The 20,870-nt window shown below is 45.3% G+C and overlaps 1 protein-coding gene across 3 annotated transcripts in view; it reads left to right on the forward strand.

Moving 5' to 3' along the window:
• The window catches only part of LOC122946477 (unconventional myosin-If-like), a 1,093,167-nt gene that overhangs the window by 671,147 nt on the left and 401,150 nt on the right, over positions 1–20,870 (forward strand). For 2 of the 3 annotated variants that reach the window (XM_044306152.1, XM_044306161.1), the window contains 2 exons: positions 1,731–1,817; positions 3,115–3,282. The exons of the other annotated variant lie outside the window; for it this stretch is intronic. In XM_044306152.1, coding sequence (XP_044162087.1) covers positions 1,731–1,817; positions 3,115–3,282 — 255 coding nt within the window. The remainder of the gene's footprint in view (positions 1–1,730; positions 1,818–3,114; positions 3,283–20,870) is intronic. 3 annotated transcript variants of the gene reach the window in all.

A 20,870-nucleotide genomic window follows, 5' to 3' on the forward strand; every position in this document is an offset into this window, starting at 1 on the left:
AGCAAAAGGTTTGAATACTTAAGTCCATGTGAAATTTTAGTTTTCTCTTTTTAATTTGTAAACATTTCTAAAACTCATTATGTGTTTTCTCATTATGGGTTACTAAGCAGATTTTTTTATTTTATTATTTTATTATAGCACAATGCTGCAACATAACAGCATGTGAAAAAAGTAAATAGATCTGAGGATTTTCTAAATACACTGGGGGACATTTATCAATAATGGTGTATTTTGCACCAGAACAATCCTCACATTATGAATCATGAGTGGTGTATTGGTTTCATCTTGTTTATGCAAAGTTTCATGCTATTTTTAGAAAGTGTCTTTTGTAATTGTAGGCTCATAATTTGTCATTTTATAAACAAATGCAACATTTTTAAAATAGTGACTTTTTGAATAAAAGTTGCATCTATTTGATGTGCTGTGCACTTTTTAAGGCTACTTTCACATTTGCGTTCGGGGCTCCGCTTGTGAGTTCCGTTTAAAGGCTCTCACAAGCGGCCCCGAACGCATCCGTCCAGCCCTAATGCATTCTGAGTGGATGCGGATCAGTCTGGCAGCGTTTGGGCTCCGCTCCGCTCAGCAGGCGGACACCTGAACGCTGCTTGCAGTGTTCGGGTGTCCGCCTGACCGTGCGGAGGCAAACGGATCCGTCCAGACTTACAATGTAAGTCAATGGGGGCGGATCCGTTTGAATTTGACACAATATGGCTCAATTTTCAAACGGATTCGTCCCCCATTGACTTTCAATGTAAAGTCTGGACGGATCGGTCTGCGGCTACTTTCGCACTTAGAATTTTTTTTACAATATAATGCAGACAGATCCGTTCTGAACGGATTCATCGTCTGCATTATATGAGCGGATCCGTCTCAGACGGATCCGCTCTGAACGCAAATGTGAAAGTAGCCTAAAGAGGACCTGTCACAGTTCCAGACAAGTCTGTTTTAGTAACTACTTGCATTCCCCATGTAATGCCAATTCTGAATACAAACTTACTTCTGTGCTGCTTTCTCCTTGTTCATTATTCTTATAGCTTTATGTTGTGCCATTTCTTTATTATTCCTGCTAAAAGTTTACAAATAAATTGCCAGCAGTCAAGGTACTGCTGGGTGTTACCAGTAGTGGGTGTGTCTGAATCTGTCCACTAAAGGCTGCTAGTGTGCAGGGAAAAAAAAAAATATTGGTAACACCCAGCTGTACCTTTACTGCATGCTGATGGTAATTCATTAATAAACATCAAGCAGAATTAACAGAGAAATGGCACAGCATAGAGCCATAATATCAGATGCTCCAGAATTGTTAAAACATGAGGAATGTAAGTAGTTACTAAATCATGCATGGCTGGAACAGTGACAGGTCCTCTTTAACAGCTTTCACTACCACAGAAGCAAGCTTAATCTACCGATACATTTTGAGCCTTTTAAGCCAAACATAAATAGATAAATGAGGTGAAATATACACCAATTTGGTAACCCCGCTCACTTTGACAGTCAAACCCCTTTTTTGGGATGTTTAATTTGTTCTGGTTAAAAATTAGGAAAACAGTTTATATATTTGGCAGCAGTTGATTTTGGGAGTATATTACACCATAATTCTGGCACAACATGATTAGTAACTATCCCCCATTGTATTTAATTGGCAGTTACCATTTATAATTAAAACACTAAAAAAAAAAGTGTTAAAGAGCTTTATCACCTTATAATATAAACGTATACAATTATATTTTCAGGAAGAATATGTTGCAGAAGGGATAAAATGGACGCCTATTCAGTACTTTAACAACAAAGTGGTTTGTGATCTCATTGAGAACAAGCTGGTGAGAGACGTGTTCAAACTTCCATTTCCAGATCTACCTTTAGGCTACATGCAGATGAACGTTGCTTGTTTCCGTGTCCGTACCTTTTTTATTTTGCTAGGATGCCGACCCATTCATTTCAATGGGGCCACAAAGAATGAGGACAACACACCGTGTGCTATCCACATGCATTTGTCCGTTCCGTAGCCCCGCAAAAAAATTAGAACATGTCCTATATGTGTCTGTTTTAGGCATTGCTACAATGGATCCGCAAAAAAAAAAAAAAACATGGCATACAGATATCATCCATTATTTTTTTTTGCAGACCACTGAACACATACGGTCATGTGCATGTAGCCTTAGTCTAAGGACCTAAGGATCACATTTGCGCTTGAATGACAGTTTTTATGTTCTATTACAGGAATAAAACAAAAAATAATGGCAGTCTAGGGTCAGTCACATGAAGTACACAAACAGTACCCAACAGAGCCATTAAGGCCTCATTCACACAGTCGTTGCTTGGCCGTTCTGTGCATTGGGGACCACAATTTGCAGTCCCCAATGCACAGTCACTATCTGTGCGGCTGCCGCAATAGATCCAGACCGATTCAACTTGAGTTCTATTTTTTTTGCGGTGTGGATTGTGGACCCTTTCTAGTGAATGGGTCTGCATCTGTGATGCTGTGAGCACATGGCCAGTGCCTGCATATTGTGAACTCGCTGTTTGCAGGCCGCAATACAGGCTCCATCCGGCAGTGGCCGTGTGCATGAGGCCTAACTATAATGCTGTCCGTTGGGTTTCCATCATGATGTCCATCATTTTACTCCAAAGCCTCCGACGCAGATGTGACCACTGTTAAATACTTAAATGAGTATTCTGGTTGTTACGAGGTATCCACTATCCACAGGATAGGGGATAACTATTAGATTGGTAGGGAACTAACCCTGGGATCCCCACTGATCATGTGAAATGGGGACCCTGTACCCTCAGAGCCTGGTAAAATCTTCAGAAAGGCAGTTTGGATATGCGCACTGGTTCCCCATTCATCTCTACAAGAGACAGACCAGTACAGCGCTTTGCTATTTCTGGAATTCCCACAGAGATGAATGGATTGGCAGTGCCACTCTGGTTATTTTAGGGGGCTTCAAGGGGGATGTAGTCCCCATTCTAGAGACTGTTGATGGTCTCAGTGTTAGGACCCCACTGATCTAATAGTTATTCCCTGTGGATAGGGGATAAATGGTAGCAGCCAAAATACCCCTTTAATGCATAGTACTATCTGTGCTCATTTTTACTCATAGTCTTCTATCCATCCAGAATCCTCCAGGTATAATGAGTGTACTGGACGACGTGTGTGCCACTATGCATGCCACAGGTGGAGGTGCAGACCAAACCTTATTACAGAAACTCCAGGCAGCTGTAGGTACTCATGAACACTTTAACAACTGGAATTCCGGCTTTGTTATCCACCACTATGCTGGGAAGGTAAATATTCTTTCATAATTGTTTTATTTAACAAATCGTATCAGAGACACACAGACCATAAAAACAGGGACAAACAAATGACTCACTTGAGGTTCATATAAAAGTGCAAGATACATGTCAAAATATCGAACTCTTAGGCTACTTTCACACGGGTGAAATTTCCGCACGGGTGCAATGCGTGAGGTGAATGCATTGCTCCCACACTGAATCCGGACCCATTCATTTCTATTGTGCTGTGCGCATAAGCGGTGATTTTCACGCATCACTTGTGCATTGCGTGAAAATCGCAGCATGCTCTATTTTGTGCGTTTTTCACGCAACGCAGTCCCCATAGAAGTGAATAGGGATGCGTGAAAATTGCAAGCATCCACAAGCAAGTGGAGACGATCGGGATGGGGACCCGGTCATTATTTTTTTCCCTTATAACCTGGTTATAAGGGAAAATAATAGCATTCTTAACCCCTTAAGGACTCAGCCCTATTTCACCTTAAGGACTTGGCCATTTTTTGCAAATCTGACCATTGTCACTTTAAGTGGTGATAACTTTAAAACGCTTTGACTTATCCAGGCCATTCTGAGACTGTTTTTTCGTCACATATTGTACTTCAAGACATTAGTAAAATGAAGTCACAAAAATTCTTTTTTTTTGCATAAAAAAATACCAAATTTACCAAAAATTTGGAAAAATTTGCAAATTTCAAAGTTTCAGTTTCTCTGTAATACATAGTAATACCCCCACAAATTGTGATGACTTTACATTCCCTATATGTCTACTTCATGTTTGAATTATTTTGAGAATTATATTTTATTTTTTGGGAATGTTACAAGGTTTAGAACTTTAGAAGCAAATATTGAAATATTTCAGAAATTTACAAAAACCCAATTTTTAGGGACCACTACAGCTCTGAAGTAACTTTGCAAGGCTTACATAATATAAACCACCCAAAAATGACCCCATTCTATAAACTACACCCCTCAAGGTATTCAAAACTGATTTTACAAACTTCGTTAACCCTTTAGGTGTTGCACAAGAGTTATTGGCAAATGGGGATAAAATTTAAGAATTTCATTTTTTTTGACTAATTTTCCATTTTAACCCATTTTTTCCACTAACAAAGCAAGGGTTAACAGCCAAACAAGACAGTATCTTTATTGCCCTGACTCTGCCGTTTACAGAAACACCCCATATGTGGCCGTAAACTACTGTACGGCCACACAGCGGGGCGTAGAGTGAAAGGTGCGCCGTTTGGTTTTTGGAAGGCAGATTTTGCTGGACTGGTTAATTTACACCATGTCCCATTTGAAGCCCCCTGATGCACCCCTGGAGTAGAAACTCCCTAAAAGTGACCCCATCTAAGAAACTACACCCCTCAAGGTATTCAAAACTGATTTTACAAACTTTGTTAACCCTTTAGGTGTTGCACAAGATTTAATGGAAAATAGAGATACAATTTCAAAATTTCACTTTTTTGGCAGATTTTCCATTTTAATATTTTTTTTCAAGTAACAAAGCAAGGGTTAACAGCCAAACAAAACTCTATATTTATGGCCCTGATTCTGTAGTTTACAGAAACACCTCATATTTGGTCGTAAACTGCTGTACGGGCACACGGCAGGGCGCAGAAGGAAAGGAATGCCATACGGTTTTTGGAAGGCAGATTTTGCTGCACTGTTTTTTTGGACACCATGTCCCATTTGAAGCCCCCCTGATGCACCCCTAGAGTAGAAACTCCAAAAAAGTGACCCCATTTTACAAACTACGGGATAGGGTGGCAGTTTTGTTGGTACTAGTTTAGGGTACATATGATTTTTGGTTGCTCTATATTACACTTTTTGTGCGCCAAGGTAACAAGAAATAGCTTTTTTGGCACCGTTTTTTTTTGTTATTTACAACATTCATCTGAAAGGTTAGATCATGTGGTAATTTTATAGAGCAGGTTGTCACGGACGCAGCGATACCTAATATGTATACAATTTCTTTTATTTATGTAAGTTTTACACAATGATTTCATTTTTAAAACAAAAAAAGTTTTAGTGTCTGCATAGCCTAAGAGCCATAGTTTTTTCAGTTTTTGGGCGATTATCTTAAGTAGGGTCTCATTTTTTGCGGGATGAGATGGCTGTTTTATTGGCACTATTTTGGGGTGCATATGACTTTTTGATCGCTTGCTATTGCTATTTTTTTACGGTGATCACCTGAGGGGTTAACTCATGTGATATTTTTATATAGCCGGTCGATACGGACACGACGATACCTAATATGTATACTTTTTTTTTATTTTGTAAGTTTTACACAATGATTTCATTTTTGAAACAAAAAGAAATCATGTTTTAGTGTTTCCATAGTCTAAGAGCCATAGTTTATTCAGTTTTTGGGCGATTATCTTGGGTAGGGTCTAATTTTATGCGGGATGAGATGACTGTTTGATTGGCACTATTTTGGCGTACATGCGACTTTTTTGATCACTTTTATTACCATTTTTGGGAAGTAAGGGGCAAAATTTAAATTTTCTCATAGTTTTTATTTTTTTATTTTTATGGTGTTCACCGTGCGGGGAAAGTAACATGACCGTTTTATAGATCAGGTTGTTATGGACGTGGCAATACCAAAGATGTGTAGGGAATTCAATTTTTTTCATTTTTAACCAGTGATAAATGTTTTTTTTTATTTTAAATTTTTTTTTCACTTTTTTTTTGACCCATACCCACTTGGTTCTTGAAGATCCAGTGGGTCTGATGTCTGTATAATGCAGTACAGTACAATATATATTGTACTGTACTGTATTTTACTTACACTTTGTCTGAACAGATCTATGCCTTTAGCACAGATCTGTTCAGCACCATGGACAGCAGGACGCCTGAGAAGGCGTCCTGTTGACATGGGAACCTTCCCCGTCTGTGAAGTTGTGGCCACAACTTCGCATACGGGGAAGGGTAAGGACTGGCGCTCCCTCCCTCTGTCACCCCATCCTGTCGGGGGGCTGCAAAGGCACAGCAGCCCCCCGAAGGGAGAGGGAGGGAGCCGCATCTTACTGTTAACTCTTTCCATACAGCGGTCCGTACGGACCACTGTATGGAAAGGGTTAAACGGCTGAAATCCATTCACAGATGTCAGCCGTTTATACCAGAGTGTCAGCAATGTGCTGACACTTTGGTATACCAATGTACACTAACGATTATTCGGCGGGAGGCGGGCGGGTTATCGCAATCCCGCCTGCCGCACTGCCCGCCTCCCGCACCGCCCTGCAACACCCCCCTGCACCACCCGCCGCCATAAAACCATCCAGGGGTGCAGGGGGGTTCAGGGGGGCTGGGAATTTTGAAGTTTGATCCCCGCGGATTGATTTCAGCCGGCATCCTGTGTGAATTAACGTCATGGGTCCTTAAAGACTCGGGATCCATGCCGTACTGGTACGTCATGGGTCCCTAAGGGGTTAATAAAGAATGCATAGTACAATAGGGCTGAAGGGGTTAAAAAAAATAGTTTGTAACTAGGGATGAGCGAACCCAAACTGTATAGTTCGGGTTCGTACCAAATTTTGGGGTGTCCGTGACACGGACCCGAACCCGAACATTTTAGTAAAAGTCCAGGTTCGGGTTCGTCGTTTTCTTGGCACTTTTTGAAAGGCTGCAAAGCAGCCAATCAACAAGCGTCATACTACTTGCCCCAAGAGGCCTTCACAGCCATGCCTACTATTGGCATGGCTGTGATTGGCCAGTGCAGCATGTGACCCAGCCTCTATTTAAGCTGGAGTCACGTAGCACTGCACGTCACTCTGCTCTGATCAGTGTAGGGAGAGGTTGCAGCTGCGACTGTTAGGGCGAGATTAGGCAGTGATTAACGCCTCCAAAAGACTTAAAGGGGTTGTCTGGGTTCAGAGCTGAACCCGGACATACCCTTATTTTCACCCCGGCAGCCCCCCTGAGCCTAGCATCGGAGCATCTCATGCTCCGATGCGCTCCAGTGCCCTGCGCTAGATCGCGCAGGGCACAGGCTCTTTTGTTTTTAATAACACACTGCCGGGCGGTAACTTCCGCCCAGCAGTGTGTTCGGTGACGTCACCGGCTCTGAGGGGCGGGCTTTAGCTCTGCCCTAGCCGTTTTATTGGCTAGGGCAGAGCCAAATCCCGCCCATCAGTGCCGGTGACGTCACCGGGGTTCCTGTCAGCCCCATGGAGAGCCCGGTACGTCACCGGAACTCTGAAAGATGCCTTTGCCCTGCGCGATTAAGCGCAGGGCAAAGGAGAGCATCGGAGCATGAACTGCTCCAATGCTCATGTCAGGGGGGCTGCCGGGGTGAAAATGGAGGGCTGTCCAGGTTCAGCTCTGAACCTGGACAACCCCTGTAAGTCAGTGATCGATCTACAGCTGTGGATCATTGAACTGCTGCTATTCAATTGCTCACTATTTTTAGGCTGCCCAGAGCGTTTTTCATTCACTTTTTTCTGGGGTGATCGGCGGCCATTTTGTGTCTTGTGGTGCGCCAGCACAAGCTGCCACCAAAAACATTTAACCATCAATAGTGTGGTAATTTTTGGGCTATATCCTACATATGGGGCAAGCTGTCACCAAGTGCATTTAACCATCAATAGTGTGGCTATTTTTTGGCTATATCCTACATCAGGGTCAAGCTGTCACCAACTGCATTTAACCATCAATAGTGTGGTTATTTTTTTGCTAGATCCTACATATGGGGCAAGCTGTCACCAAGTGCATTTAACCATCAATAGTGTGGTTATTTTTTGGCTATATCCTACATCAGGGTCAAGCTGTCACCAAGTGCATTTAACCATCAATAGAGTGGTTATTTTTTGTCTATATCCTACATCAGGGGCTTGGCTGTGCTTGCTATTTTATTGAGGGGTGAAATACAATTGCCAAAATAGCAGTACCCTAAATCTGGTGTTTCAGCTGTGGCCAGCCAATTGTAATACTGTCTGCTGTCTGGCAAAGGATATATTTTTGTTCAGGGTTGAAATACAATTCCCAACTTAGCCATTTCCTAAATTAGTGGTTTCTGCTGTATCAGGCCTACTTTAAATCTATCCCTAAAAGGGTATAGTAGATTCAAGGTGCAGATAGGGTCATTCTCAATAACTTCACACACACGCTACTGTGCAATTCCAAGTCTAATTCTGTGTGTAAACATATACCTGCCACCCAGCGCCTAAATAATAGGCCTCAAATTTATATTTATCTAAATCTGTCGTTATTGCTGTGGCTGGGCAAGTTATTTAGTGTCCGTCAAAGCACAGTTTTTGTTCTGGGTTGAAATACAATTCCCAATTTAGCAATTCTCTAAATTAGTGGTTTCTGCTGTATCAGGCCTACTTTAAATCTATCCCTAAAAGGGTATATTATATTCAAGATGCAGATAGGGTCGTTCTCAATAACTTCACACACAAGCTACTGTGCAATTCCAAGTCTAATTCTGTGAGTAACCGTATACCTGTCACCCAGCGCCTAAATAATAGGCCTCAAATTTATATTCATCTAAATCTGTCGTTATTGCTGTGGCTGGTCAAATTATTTAGTGTCTGTCAAAGCACAAATTTTGTTCTGGGTTGAAATACAATTCAAAATTTAGCAATTCTCGAAATTAGTGGTTTCTGCTGTATCAGGACTACTTTAAATCTATCCCAAAAAGGGTATATTAGTTTCAAGGTGCAGATAGGGTAATTCTCAATAACTTCACACACACGCTACTGTGCAATTCCAAGTCTAATTCTGTGTGTAAACGTATACCTGTCACCCAGCGCCTAAATAATAGGCCTCAAATTTATATTCATCTAAATCTGTCGTTATTGCTGTGGCTAGTCAAATTATTTAGTGTCCGTCAAAGCACAGTTTTTGTTCTGGGTTGAAATACAACCACTTATGTTTCCTGATGATGAGGACATGGGAATACCACCTCAGCACGTCTCTGATGATGACGAAACACAGGTGCCAACTGCTGCGTCTTTCTGCAGTTTGCAGACTGAACAGGAGGTCAGGGATCAAGACTGGGTGGAAGACGATGCAGGGGACGAAGAGGTTCTAGACCCCACATGGAATGAAGGTCGTGCCACTGACTTTCACAGTTCTGAGGAAGAGGCAGTGGTGAGACCGAGCCAACAGCGTAGCAAAAGAGGGAGCAGTGGACAAAAGCAGAACACCCGCCGCCAAGAGACTCTGCCTGCTACCCTGCTACTGAACGCCGCCAACTGGGACCGAGCACCCCAAAGGCAGCTTCAAGGAGTTCCCTGGCATGGCACTTCTTCAAACAATGTGTTGACGACAAGACCCGATTGGTTTGCACGCTGTGCCATCAGAGCCTGAAGCGAGGCATTAACGTTCTGAACCTTAGCACAACCTGCATGACCAGGCACCTGCATGCAAAGCATGAACTGCAGTGGAGTAAACACCTTAAAAACAAGGAAGTCACTCAGGCTCCCCCTGCTACCTCTTCTGCTGCTGCCGCCTCGGCATCTTCTGCTGCTGCCGCCTCGGCATCTTCTGCTGCTGCCGCCTCGGCCTCTTCCTCCGCCTCTGGAGGAACGTTGGCACCTGCCGCCCAGCAAACAGGGAATGTACCACCAACACCACTACCTCCGTCACCAAGAATCTCAACCATGTAACACGGCAGTGTTCAGCTCTCCATCTCACAAACATTTGAGAGAAAGCGTAAATTCCCACCTAGCCACCCTCGATCCCTGGCCCTGAATGCCAGCATTTCTAAACTACTGGCCTATGAAATGCTGTCATTTAGGCTGGTGGACACAGACAGCTTCAAACAGCTCATGTCGCTTGCTGTCCCACAGTATGTTGTTCCCAGCCGGCACTACTTCTCCAAGAGAGCCGTGCCTTCCCTGCACAACCAAGTATCCGATAAAATCAAGTGTGCACTGTGCAAAGCCATCTGTGGCAAGGTCCACCTAACCACAGATACGTGGACCAGTAAGCATGGCCAGGGACACTATATCTCCCTAACTGCACACTGGGTAAATGTAGTGGCGGCTGGGCCCCAGGCGGAGAGCTGTTTGGCGCACGTCCTTCCGCCGGCAAGGATCGCAGGGCAACATTCTTTGCCTCCTGTTGCCACCTCCTCCTACTCAGCTTCCTCCTCCTCTTCTTCCACCTACTCATCCAGTTAGCCACACACCTTCACCACCAACTTCAGCACAGCCCGGGGTAAACGTCAGCAGGCCATTCTGAAACTCATATGTTTGGGGGACAGGCCCCACACCGCACAGGAGTTGTGGCGGGGTATAGAACAACAGACCAACGAGTGGTTGCTGCCGGTGAGCCTCAGGCCTGGTCTGGTGGTGTGCGATAATGGGGGAAATCTCGTTGCAGCTCTGGGAATAGCCGGTTTGACGCACATCCCTTGACTGGCGCATGTGCTGAATTTGGTGGTGCAGAAGTTCATTCACAACTACCCCGACATGTCAGAGCTGCTGCATAAAGTGCGGGCCGTCTGTTCGCGCTTCCGGCGTTCACATCTTGCCGCTGCTCGCCTGTCTGCGCTACAGCGTAACTTCGGCCTTCCCGCTCACCGCCTCATATGCGACGTGCCTACCAGATGGAACTCCACCTTGCACATGCTGGACAGACTGTGCGAGCAGCAGCAGGCCATAGTGGAGTTTCAGCTGCAGCACGCACGGGTCAGTCGCACTGCGGAACAGCACCACTTCACCACCAATGACTGGCCCTCCATGCGAGACCTGTGTGCCCTGTTGCGCTGTTTCGAGTACTCCACCAACATGGCCAGTGGCGATGACGCCGTTATCAGCGTTACAATACCACTTCTATGTCTCCTTGAGAAAACACTTAGGGCGATTATGGAAGAGGAGGTGGCCCAGGAGGAGGAGGAGGAAGAGGGGTCATTTTTAGCACTTTCAGGCCAGTCTCTTCGAAGTGACTCAGAGGAAGGTTTTTTGCAACAGCAGAGGCCAGGTACAATTGTGGCCAGCCAGAGCCCACTACTGGAGGACGAGGAGGATGAGAATTATGAGGAGAAGGTGGAGGAGGATGAGGATGAAGCATGGTCATAGCGGGGTGGCACCCAACGCAGCTCGAGCCCATCACTGGTGCGTGGCTGGGGGAAAACGCAGGACGATGACGATACGCCTCCCACAGAGGACAGCTTGTCCTTACCTCTGGGCAGCCTGGCACACATGCTGCAGTTCCTGCGCAACGACAGCAGAGTTGCCCACATTTTAACGTGTGCGGACTACTGGGTTGCCACCCTGCTAGATCCACAGTACAAAGACAATGTGCCCACCTTACTTCCTGCACTGGAGCGTGATAGGAAGATGCACGAATACAAGCGCACGTTGGTAGACGCACTACTGAGAGCATTTCCAAATGTCACAGGGGAACAAGTGGAAGCCCAAGGCCCAGGCAGAGGAGGAGAAAGAGGTCGCCAAGGCAGTTGTGTCACGGCCAGCTCCTCTGAGGGCAGGGTTAGCATGGCAGAGATGTGGAAAAGTTTTGTCAACACGCCACAGCTAACTGCACCACCACCTGATACGCAACGTGTTAGCAGGAGGCAACATTTCACTAACATGGTGGAACAGTACGTGTGCACACCCCTCCACGTACTGACTGATGGTTCGGCCCCATTGAACTTCTGGGTCTCTAAATTGTCCACGTGGCCAGAGCTAGCCTTTTATGCCTTGGAGGTGCTGGCCTGCCCGGCGGCCAGCGTTTTGTCTGAACGTGTATTCAGCACGGCAGGGGGCGTCATTACAGACAAACGCAGCCGCCTGTCTACAGCCATTGTGGACAAGCTGACGTTCTTAAAAATGAACCAGGCTTGGATCCCACAGGACCTGTCCATCCCTTGTGCAGATTAGACATTAACTGCCTCCCCTTAACCATATATTATTGTACTCCAGGGCACTTCCTCATTCAATCCTATTTTTATTTTCATTTTACCATTATATTAGGGGCAACCCTAAGTTGAATGAACCTCTCCTCTGTCTGGGTGCCGGGGCCTAAATATATGACAATGGACTGTTCCAGTGTTGGGTGACGTAAAGCATGATTCTCTGCTATGACATGAAGACTTATTCTCTGCTGACATGAAGCCAGATTCTCTGTTACGGGACCTCTCTCCTCTGCCTGGGTGCCTGGGCCTAAATATCTGACAATGGACTGTTCCAGTGTTGGGTGACGTAAAGCATGATTCTCTGCTATGACATGAAGACTGATTCTCTGCTGACATGAAGCCAGATTCTCTGTTACGGGACCTCTCTCCTCTGCCTGGATGCTGGGGCCTAAATATCTGACAATGGACTGTTCCAGTGTTGGGTGACGTAAAGCATGATTCTCTGCTATGACATGAAGACTGATTCTCTGCTGACATTAAGCCAGATTCTCTTTTACGCGACCTCTCTCCTCTGCCTGGGTGCCTCGCCAAAATATCTGACAATGGACTGTTCCATTGTTGGGTGACGTAAAGCATGATTCTCTGCTATGACATGAAGACTGATTCTCTGCTGACATGAAGCCAGATTCTCTGTTACGGGACCTCTCTCCTCTGTCTGGGTGCCTGGGCCTAAATATCTGACAATGGACTGTTCCAGTGTTGGGTGACGTAAAGCATGATTCTCTGCTATGACATGAAGACTGATTCTCTGCTGACATGAAGCCAGATTCTCTGTCACGGGATCTCTCTCCTCTGTCTGGGTGCCTGGGCCTAAATATCTGACAATGGACTGTTCCAGTGTTGGGTGACGTGAAGCATGATTCTCTGCTGACATGAAGCCAGATTCTCTGTTATGGCACCTCTTAGCTCTGTCTGGGTGCCGGGGCCTAAATATATGACAATGGACTGTTACAGTGGTGGGTGACGTGGAGCCAGATTCTCTGCTATGGGACCTCTCTCCAATTGATATTGGTTATTTTTTTTTTATTTTTTTTTATTCATTTCCCTATCCACGTTTGTTTGCAGGGGATTTACCTACATGTTGCTGCCTTTTGCAGCCCTCTAGCCCTTTCCTGGGCTGTTTTACAGCCTTTTTAGTGCCGAAAAGTTTGGGTCCCCATTGACTTCAATGGGGTTCGGGACGAAGTTCGGGTCGGGTTCGGATCCCGAACCCGAACATTTCCGGGAAGTTCGGCCGAACTTCTCAAACCCGAACATCCAGGTGTTCGCTCAACTCTATTTGTAACTACTGGATAAGGCATGGCAAAATGTACCACATGTTCTGTACATGCATTAAAATTTTATATAATACTTAGCATATTCCAACGCATGTTTATTCCTTTATGTTTAGAGTGAAAGAGAATGGACTGTGCAATCCAAACCGATTCACCGATCCAGATGAAGTTAGTCAAGATTCATAGAAACGTTTTAAAAATAAAGAGTGAATAGTGAGAGACTGAAAAAAGTATAAAATCTGAGGGAATGCTTTGAGTTTGAAAATCAGTAGAGATGAGTGAGTTGAAGTTGATGAAGTGGAATTTGATTACTTCGTGGTAACAAATCGTTTTTTTTTTTTAATGGCTGTCGCACATGTTAGAGGAAGTAAGAAGCCCGGAACGAGGGGGCACCCATAATGCCATGCACACAGCCTATCAGCAGATAGCCAGCCCCTGTGCCTCCTCCTGCCCAGTTTCCGCCATTTTACAGTGAAATTAGTGCTGGAAGAGATATGTTACAGGCACTAGGGACAGTGTTTAAGGAAAGCCTTTATTCACCAAATATTACTATTGAGCAGTTCAGGGACAGATTATTCATAGTGTAGTCATATAATAGAGAGGCATTATCCAGACTATTGGGAAGAGAGCAGGGACCAATAGGAGAGTGTAAAGCCTGGGTAATAGGAGCTACTTCATTACACCTTGCTGCACTAATTGCGGTTACAAAAAGTGATCTAATACTAAATGTTTTAGGCTGTTTGCATTCTTTGACACATCAGTAATTCCAGTAATCTTTGATTCTGTTATTGGGGTGAAACTGTGGTCTTATACTACAGAATTTGGGGTGCTCACAATCTTGTATATATCATTAATCCGTTAATTATTGATTGTCTAATTGGGGTGAAATTGTGGCTTGATACTACAGATTTTATGGTAATCACATTTTATTATACATGAGTATATCCCTTAATCCATAATTGTATAATTGGGGTGAAATCGCGGTCTTATACTACACATTTTAGGGTGCTCAAGTTCTATTATACATAAATATATCTGTTAATCCCTAATTGTGGAATTGGTGTGAAATTATGGCCTGATACCACACATTTTAGAGTGCTCAAATTCTATTATACAATATTCGTTAATCCCTAATTGTATAATTGGGATGAAATTGCAGTCTGATACTATAGATTTTAGGGTGCTCACATTCTCATATATATAAGTAAATCCATTCATACTTGTTTTGGGGGTGAAATTGCAGCCTGGCACTACTGCTCTTTTACCCTTACAGTTACTGTTACAGTACGGTTTGTCCGACATACAGATGACAAGCCCTTTTAAAAGAACAGGCAGTGGCCAAAATGTTTCTGGAGCTGGCAGAAGTAGCAGCAGAATAAGAGGATGGGGAGGGGGGTCGGGTTGGTAGCAGCAGTCACAGCAAACAGGCCAGAGCTGCCAATGTCATCCAGCAGTCATGTTTTGACCAGCAACCCAGGTGTCCTTGAATGGTTGATCTTTAACTTATTCTCAAGTGATATCAGACACCCCCAGCCAGGAGTCATGGGTTCCTCTAACACCACGCTTAGTTGGCATGGCCTGAGAACAAGCTCTGTGCCCCCACGTGAACCTGCCTTTTTCATTATTTGTTCCTTTTGCCTGAGAAGTATTGAATGCCGTTTGCTCGGCTCCATTTTTTTGTGAGGATGAGCTTCTAGAGCACAGTTAGCAGCTATTGCCCAGCCAAGATGTGGAGACGAGATTCGCTGATTACTCTAGTAGGCGGGCAAGTAGCGACAATGAGAATCATGTGGGAGCTTGCGTTGCTTGTGGTCAGGTTTGTGGCCTTGAGACTGGTGAGGGGGACATCAGTGCAGACAGTAGTGAATGATGATGTAGCCGATCGCACATGGAAGCTGGGTGATCAGGAGGCTTCATCATCATCAGGAGAAGAGGGTGGAAGCTTGCTCATGAGTCAGCGACTGAGCCAGCAGGGTGGTAGAGTGGCCATGAGTCAGAAGGATGGCAGAAGTGTGAGGTCTTGAGCCAAACGTGCCCGGTGTAGACCCTCTGCTACACAGGAACCTACCTTTCCGGAAAGAACTAGCGGTGCACAGGTTCACTAAGACAGTGGTAGCAGGTAGTCAGCACGGAGTGGTGGGGGGAAAATTCCCTACTCGGCGGTGTGAGAATTTTTCATCAAGTCACCAGAGGACGTCAGCATGGCCATTTGTAGAATCTGTGGGCAAAAGGTGAAACATGTCCAGGGTGCCAATGTTGGCCCCACTACCCTGAATCAACACATGCAGCGTCACCATAAGGTGGCCTGGGAAAACCATGGTGCTGATGTAGTGGTAGAGCCTGCCGCCGCACATGTTGCATCACCAAGTGGCCCGCATCCATTCTCCAGAAGTCAAGGCTCCACCACCTCAGCAGAAGGGAGCTGTGTTTCCTTCCCATCATCTACAGGTTCTGATGCTTCTGCTCCTGCTCCTCCTCCTTACTCGTTTCGTTAGCAATCAATCACCAAGGCGATTGCAAAAAGACAACAGTATGTGTTCACTCATCCAATAGAACAGAAGCTGAATGTGCTCCTGGCGAAGTTTCTGGTACTACAGTCCCTCCCTTTCCTTGTGGTGGACTGTGAACTTTTCAGAGAACTGATGGCTTTTGCCAAGCAAAGGTGGAGAGTCCCAAGCCGTCATTACTTCTCCAAAACGAAGTAGCAAGCCTGCACACGTATAGTGAACAGAAGGCGGGCCAGTCCTTGAGCCTGTCGTTGTCTGCTGAAGTTCACAGCTACACCAACTCGTGGAGCTGTAACTACGGTCAAGGACAATATATGTCCTTTATGGGCCACTGGGTAAATGTGGTTCCTGCCCAGCCACACCAGCAACTTGGCCGGGTGACTGCACTGCCACCTCCATGTTTTCAAGCTGTGAGCCCTGCTCCAATATCCTCCTCTGCCTCTTCATCTTCCACCTTATCCTCAGCCTCCTCTGCAGGCACATTTTGGAGTGCTACTCCAGCATACCACCTGTGCAGAGCACAGTGGTGTCACGCTGTTCTGCACTTGGTTTGCCTGGGTGAAAAAGAGTCAAACTGGGGAGGAACTGCTCTGCATCCTTTAAGAGAAAATTGAATCCTGGCTGTCACCTCGCCAACTTAAAATTGGAACCAAGGTCACCGACAATGAGAAGAACATTGTGTTGGAGCTGCATCAAGGAGGGCTGACCAATGTGCCTTGCATGGAGCACGTCTTTAATATGGTTGTAAAGCATTTTCTGACGTCTTCCACCAAACTGCAAAACATCCATAAACGGCTAGGAAACTGTGCATGCACTTCAGACACTCTTACACTGCAAAGCACGCCCTTCTTGAGCTGCAAATGCATAATGGTGTTCCCCAAAATTGCGTGATATTCAATGTTTCCACCCATTGCAACTCTACCCTCCACATGTTGGACCGACTAAATGAGCAGAGGAAGGCCGTATACAATTTCTTCATGATGTGGGTGGACAGGAATACTCCCTTATGTAACTTCAACGCTAGTCAGTGGCAGCTCATGCGGAGGCCACTTTATTTGTCAGGCACCAGGACTATAGCATGAATTACATAATTCCACTCTTTAACATCCTATAGCAGATGCTGATAAATCTGGCTGGCCAGGGGACAGGAGAAGTAGCACCTACATCTCACAGCCACCTGAGCCATGTGGGGGCTGAAGTGGTGGAGGAAGACATTTACGCACAAGCAATGTATACAGAAATGGGTAGTCTTTCTGCACAAGTGACAGGAGAGGAGCAGAAGGATCTAGAGAGTAATGATGAAGACCAGGCAGATGACCCCGATATACTGTGGCAATATGCAGTGGAGATAGAGGCAGGGAGTCCCTCAAAGTCCCTTGCGCAAATGGCCAGATGCATGCTGAGTTGCTTGCGTAGTGGCAGCCATATTACCACCATTAGGCAGAGGGATGACTACTGGCTCTCCACCATATTAGACCCTCATTACTGCTCCAAAATGGGGGACCTGTTTCACTTGCAAAGCTGCTCGGGAGGGTGGCGAGGGGGGGGGGGGGGGGCAGGAGCAGCACCAGCTCCATCAGCAGCAACTTAAGTCTGGAATCTCTAATTAGCACTTTTCTTCACCCGCCTACTGAAGAAACCACCCACCAGCAGCAAGACATGGAGCAGAACCTGAACCAGCAGGTGGTGGCATACTTATACTGCACCCATTCACTCCACATCCAAGATCCCCTGGACTACTGGGCAGCCAAACTTGAGTTTGCCCTGGACAAGCTTTCCTGCCCAGCCACTAGTGTGGCATCAGACCGCCGGGCGATCGTTTGGCGGCAAACTTTGCGTGTTCATGATTCGCCGAACATATGGAGAAATTCGCGCCCGCCATATTCTTTTACATTATGAAGAACTTTGACATTTCAGCACATGAACATACCCCATACCTTATAAATAAACCTGATCTGGCCGCCATTTTACATTCTGTGTTTTGCCAGTGTAGGGAGAGGTTGTTGTGTGGAGCAGGGACAGGCTGTTAGGGACACCAAATGCTATCTAATAGGGCCGCAAAAGTCATTTTAAGGACTAGTATAGGTGTGCTATCTATATGTGTGATACACAGAGGGGTGTGATATACTTATACTTTTATAATGAGTCAAAAACACATAGATCTATATAGTAATCACCTGGAAGTTAGCGGCCTAGGAGCTTACTAGGGGCATTTTTATATAGGCTAAGGTTCCGGACGGGGTCACTCTTATCAGGGCGGGTGGTCTGTGGTTAGGCTGTAAGGGCCAGAATAGCACCCCCCTCTAGGGCAATATCAGGGACAGTTCTTTGCCCACCCTTTCCTTCAATAACACATCATCATCTAGCCCAGGGATAGATGATGATCCCTCCGGGATTCATGGAAGTGCACTGGAACCCCCCAGATTGTGGTAGGACATATGGTTTCTGATTTGGTGCCGCCGAGCACCTGATTTAGTGTTGCCGAGCACTTGTTATTGCCTACCACATTTATTCCTTTTTCTTAAATCAATGTAGAATCATGTATCTAAACAATATGCTTTTAACATGCCTCCTCATTGACATCCCAAACATGTCACTTTTGATGCTAGTACGCCACCGCTCTCTTTTTCAAATGTAGAATTTACTGAGGCCAGGGCCTCATGCATCTGTTGATCCATAGAGGAACCATTATCCACAGCGGTGTCTACCACCAAATCATGAATTATGCATTTAATTGATATGAAATCAGTACTTTCATGTTAACTACGGCTCCCTTGGATGATATGAATTATTTATTGAAATAACAGTTTAATCATGGAAGAACTTTTCACCTGTCAAGGAGTAATAATATGAAATATTTCATGTGAATCGATATGTATATGAAATTCCACTGATGTGTATATGAATTTCCCTGTTTTTAATTGTACTGTTCTGTGTTTATCTTTTCATTTATAGCTTGACAAAGGGCACCAAATGGGCCCTAAACGTTGCACATAGCAATAAATCTCATAAGAATATATTGAGAATATACATTGGTAAATAAAGGTTGAATATAAAGCTACACTGGTGTGCTGTCTCTGAAAAACTTATTTGAAAGCTACTATTTCACTCCGCGGGTGGAAGGAGGCTATCAGGAGACGAGCACTCACAAAAGCCATTTAATTAGACGTATGCTGAGGTCTCACTGCGATTAAGAAGTGCCCCATAGATGCGATCAGGATGGCAGCAATGCTATGCAGGCCTCTTTCAGCCTGTGTCCCGCACTGTACAGCTCAGGCAGCGTGCCTGCATCAGCCTCTGATGTGCCTCTCCCTGCCCTATCCCGCCGCAGGCTATCTGTACCGCTTTTCTGAGGATGGCGACAGCTATGGAGATGAGCGCTTCCACAATGGAAGCATTCATCTCCCTGTGCCCTGCCACCGCCCCACACTTGTCACGATTCAAACCCGTGCCCAGCTACATCCCAGGCGGTAGCCCTGCTTGCTAGGCTACCGTCCTCTCTGGACATTACTTCCTGAAGCCTATTATTTAACCTCAGTCTTGCCAAGCCTTGCTCATCACCTTTGATTCCCCACACCTGGTACTTCCCTATATCAGTCCAGCCCCTTGTACTCCAGCTTGCTGATTATTGAGCTCCTGAGCCTTGATCAAGCTTCTCCTCCTCTGCTGCTCTTGCTACTACTGGAAATCCACTGCTGACCAGGAATTGACTACCGACTACTCTTCTGCTTTGTCCCTACCTACTGAACTGCTACCATCGTTGCCATCCGGATTGTCTGACCACGCTTATTGCCGCCTGCCCTGACCCACCGCCTGCCTACCGACTACACCACTGCCAGACTTCCTGCAGTCCTTGCCACTGGGCTCCACTCCTACCTCCAGCCAGCTGTCCTCTGACTCAGGTGAGCCTGTAGGACTGTTACACCAGGGCTGTGCCGCTTGGGGCCATCGCCTCACTTTGCCTAATTGGCGGTGCGGCCCTGCTAGCACCCCCTGGTATTTTGCGCCCGGAGCAATGGCCCCCCTACGCTACTGGCCAGCGAGGCTCAAGAGGCAGCTGCCTTGGGCCCCTCAGGAGTAACTGGGCCAAGGGCAGCTGCCCCATTTGCCTCGCGTTAAAGACTGCCTTGCATGTTTCTGCAATGCAGTGTTCTACACCAATATACAGGCTCTCTGCAGCTGGGAAATTGCGGATTTTTAATGCAATACATGATGAATAAATTTGGATATAATCAAATCTTTTTTGAAAATTTGGCAAACCGTCTGAATTTTTTTTTTTTTTTATTCTCTCATCTCTAAAAATCTGGCTTCTTCCAAGCCAGGTAAAGTTAACCTTAGACCTGGAGGACAAACCATTCTTAATGTATTGAAGAAGGTGAGCATAGTTAAATAGAACCTTGTAACCCCTACTGACATGTCTGTTTTAGTAAATACTTGCACTCATCATGCAGAAAACCGTTCTGGAATATCTATTCTTATGACTGTGTTGTAACATTCCTTTATCATTCCTTTATGAATCAATTGCTAGAATTTTGCAGTGATGGCCCAGATGTGTTCACCAGTTGGGGTTTGCACAATAGAACACTGGTAGCACTGATTGAATAGTGTCAGAATTTGCAGGCCCCTCCCCCCACCCCCCAACTAGTATCACCCATTTGGACCTTAATTGCAAACTGCTAGTAATTCATTCATAACTTCTATGAGGAATAATAAAGGCACACCATAGACTCCCGAATTGATCTTACATATGGCATGCGAGTGGTCACTAAAACAGACATATTCAGAAGTTAGTTACATGTCCTCTAAGGGCATATAAATGGAAGAGATAACTAGCAAGAAGATATTTAAGCGAGTCCCTAGCCCACTAAATAGAGAAAACATGAAAGTTCTAATAGCATTGAAAGCATCAAAGCGAGATTTATGTCCTCGGACTTC

Source organism: Bufo gargarizans, chromosome 1 (genome assembly GCF_014858855.1).
Source record: "Bufo gargarizans isolate SCDJY-AF-19 chromosome 1, ASM1485885v1, whole genome shotgun sequence".
In the NCBI taxonomy this organism is placed as follows: Eukaryota; Metazoa; Chordata; class Amphibia; order Anura; family Bufonidae; genus Bufo; species Bufo gargarizans.